Source organism: Electrophorus electricus, chromosome 22 (genome assembly GCF_041902795.1).
Source record: "Electrophorus electricus isolate QZ-2024a chromosome 22, ASM4190279v1, whole genome shotgun sequence".
NCBI classification, from domain to species: Eukaryota; Metazoa; Chordata; class Actinopteri; order Gymnotiformes; family Gymnotidae; genus Electrophorus; species Electrophorus electricus.
The window spans coordinates 18422501-18425854 of NC_137518.1; the positions used below are offsets into that span (position 1 = coordinate 18422501).

Here is a 3354-nt window from a genome sequence, read left to right on the forward strand (position 1 = left end):
TTTTTTATGACCCAAACCAATGTCCTTAGTGGCAGAACCAAAGCCCACAGGAGCAGGGCAGAAGTGTGGCACCCTCTTACATGGGCACTGGTGGCACTGAGATAACACTGAATCAGTCACTGTTTCACTTCAGGTGAAACAATAAAACAGTTATGTTCCTGTAGGAGGGTGCAGTCCAGCCACATTATTCACCTGTGTTTGCCAAGGCCATAGCTGTTAGACCTGAACTTCACCTCTGGACTGCTGTTGTCAACTGTATCACATTATTACCTGCTTGTTTGTCTTTGATGAGCCTGTGGGTGTGGATGTTTCAGAGGCTAACTCTGCCCCCCCCGCCCCCCCACAGGTCCTTGGCACCAGGTGAACCCACAGTACTGGAGCAAACGTAATGTTCTGGAATGGATCGAGTTCCATGTGGAAGAGAGCAAGTTTGACGCCAGCCTGCTGAACTTGGACTACTGCAGCATGGATGGCCCAACCCTGTGCCTGCACAGCCGAGGCAGTCTGATCAACATGTTTGGACCTCTGTTTGGAGAACGCCTCTACCACAGCTTGGAGAGTCTCAAAGCCAAACACAGTAAGAGTCCCAAAGATTTAAATGTCTTACACCTTTGTATATAAGTATTAAAATAAGGATTTGATAGTTAAACATTAAAATCAGAGCAAGGCATGTCAGTTTTAATACGTCTTGCAGTTGTATTAGTTCTCATGATTGAGTAACCAAATTGAATGACTAGTAAGGACTGCACCCCCGTGTTGTGTTTGCAGCCGATGACACCACACAGAGCTGTATCCTGAATGAGACTTATGCCCTGTTGGATGACTTCCTGCTGGATCTGCCCCATTCCCCCTTCATCAGTGATGGTGCTGGCCCGCTGCTTGACACCGTGGTCATCCAGAATGTCCACACAGGTTAGCAGTACCTCTTGTTCACCTGTGCTACCTGTGATACCTGAGCACCAACTATGACAGCACCAAAATTCATGCTAATCTGTCTGTTGTCTGTTGTCTGTTTAGATAAGACGGAAAGTGACTTTGGCTACTACAATGATTACAAGATCCAGCTAACACCAGGCAGCGACAATGGATATGACTCCTACTCAGAGAGCCTGCAGAGTTCCACAGCAGGTCCGCACCTTCTCTAATCATGCAGATATCAATCTGCTCAAGTTTATTGTTCATGGTGTTTATCTTGGAGAAGATCTAAAGCTCGCTTTCCTGTCTCTCTCTCCTTCCAGGTAGTTTTCTGAACCCAAGTTCTCCAGAATCCGGCGGGAGTGACTCAGATCCTGAGTACTCAGAGACTCGCTATCAAGTGACAGCACGTGAGTGCACCATTTCAGAAGCTCCCTTCTGCCTCTACTCATCCACACTACATTTTACATAGGTGTAACATTTTCAAAATGTTATTTTTTAATTTGCTACAGAGAGCTTTGTAAAGCAGGAGCCCATGGAGAAGAAAAAGAGAGGCAGACCCCCTAAACTAGGCCGTGGTTCTGAGCACTTCTCTGAGACCAAAAAGAATAAACATAGTGAGTGTCCACACACCCCACCCAGCCTGGGCAGCCTGACCTTAACATGCACACACTGGATCAATAATCATTAATATACAGCTATGAATCAATGGGCTGTGATATTAATTAACCTGCTGTCCTGACCCGTGTGTGGCCTGTGCCCACCAGCTCCTAGAGGTACACATCTGTGGGAGTTCATTCGGGATATCCTGATCCACCCAGAGAAGAATCAGGGCCTGATGAAATGGGAGGATCGCCGAGATGGCATCTTCAAATTCCTAAAGTCAGAGGCTGTGGCACAGCTCTGGGGCCAGAAGAAGAAGAACAGCAGCATGACCTATGAGAAGCTCAGCCGCGCCATGAGGTCAGTGATACCCGGGTTCTACTCAGCCCTACTCTACTGTATTCAGATCTGTATACTTCACTGTACACAGCTCTATTCTACTCCGATTTATTCTGTTGACTGTATTCTGCTGTATTATACTCAACTATATTTTCTCATACTCTGCTTTACTCTGTAATGTAAGGTGCAGTGCACTAACTTGCAGTGCTTTATTCTCTAGGTACTACTATAAGAGAGAGATCCTGGAACGAGTGGATGGCCGCAGACTCGTCTACAAGTTTGGGAAGAATTCAAGCGGCTGGAAGGTCGAAGAACTGGGAATGTGAAGGGAATGCTAAGTGAGCATTGGGAATGACGCAGGAATGAGATGCAGGAATGAGACGCAGGAATGAGACGCAGGAATGAGACGAAGGAAGAGTTGCAGGGGATGCTCTCTCACACTTGAATGTAGAAGCTTCAGACTCCTACTATGAAGGATTTAATGCTGAGAGCCAATGGTCTAAAGGCCAGGAACTTCCCAAGTGTGGGGAACACAGATACAAAGACATTGTAAGCCAATGTATGGCTAAAGTAGGTTTTATGAACCGGTAATAATGTTTTTGTGTAACTCCTGTTTGTGCGCTGATTGACACTTCTCTGGTTCATTGGACACGCTGGCGTGACCAATCAAATGTTGTTCATTTATCACATGGTTTCTGGGTACAGGTGTTGAATTGGTCATGAATATGTTTTAACTAAAAGTAAATAACTGTTTCTGACATGCCTGTATTCTTGAGAATGTTCCAGAGAGCCATGTACAAATGTGTATGTACAGGAATTATTGGTAATTTTATTTTCTAAATGGTGAGATGTAGAGCAAACACTGACAGTAGAGAACCTGACATGGGTTTTATAGCATTGCTGAATATGAAGTTAAACAAAGCTTCAGCTTGGTCAAAATCTATTTTCTTTCATACAATACATGATATTTAAAAAGTCATGTATATTCTCACTATACTTTGGTGTCAATCAGTCAAAAATCAGAATTTTTTTCTGGGGTAATTGTTATTCTGTTAAGCTGGTCTGTGTTTAATTACACATATTCTGTATGAGATTTTCGTCTCAGCTTCTATCACTGAAGAGATATTAACTACTATGTATGACATATTGTTTTTTTACTACTATTTTCTAAAATAAAGTTTATAATATAAGAAACATTTCCATCTTTTATCTTCTGTAATGAAATAAATATTTTGAAGGCAGGTATGCTCATACATTTCTTTAAGACTTTATTTTCTGAGAACAGACAAACACTTAAAATCAAAGTTTTGTCCAACACAGTTCCAATTCTTCGGTGCATACAGTGGCACTTAACCATACAGCAGTATCGCGCGCACGCGTGTGTGTGTGTGTGTGTGTGTGTGTGTGTGTGTGTGTGTGTGTAGTTCTTTTATTGACTTTTGCTTCTAGGTTTATTGGATTCTTTTACTTTGCCATATTAACACTGCCTTATCCAAC

At 43.1% G+C, this 3354-nt stretch overlaps 1 protein-coding gene across 1 annotated transcript in view; it reads left to right on the forward strand.

The window, feature by feature from the left end:
* Positions 1-3088, forward strand: part of elf3 (E74-like factor 3 (ets domain transcription factor, epithelial-specific)) — a 4413-nt gene extending 1325 nt beyond the window's left edge. The window contains exons 3-9 of the mRNA XM_027025402.3: positions 347-577; positions 769-912; positions 1018-1128; positions 1239-1325; positions 1428-1532; positions 1683-1878; positions 2078-3088. Coding sequence (XP_026881203.1) covers positions 347-577; positions 769-912; positions 1018-1128; positions 1239-1325; positions 1428-1532; positions 1683-1878; positions 2078-2183 — 980 coding nt within the window. The 3' untranslated portion in view covers positions 2184-3088. The remainder of the gene's footprint in view (positions 1-346; positions 578-768; positions 913-1017; positions 1129-1238; positions 1326-1427; positions 1533-1682; positions 1879-2077) is intronic.
* Positions 3089-3354: the final 266 nt, after the last annotated feature.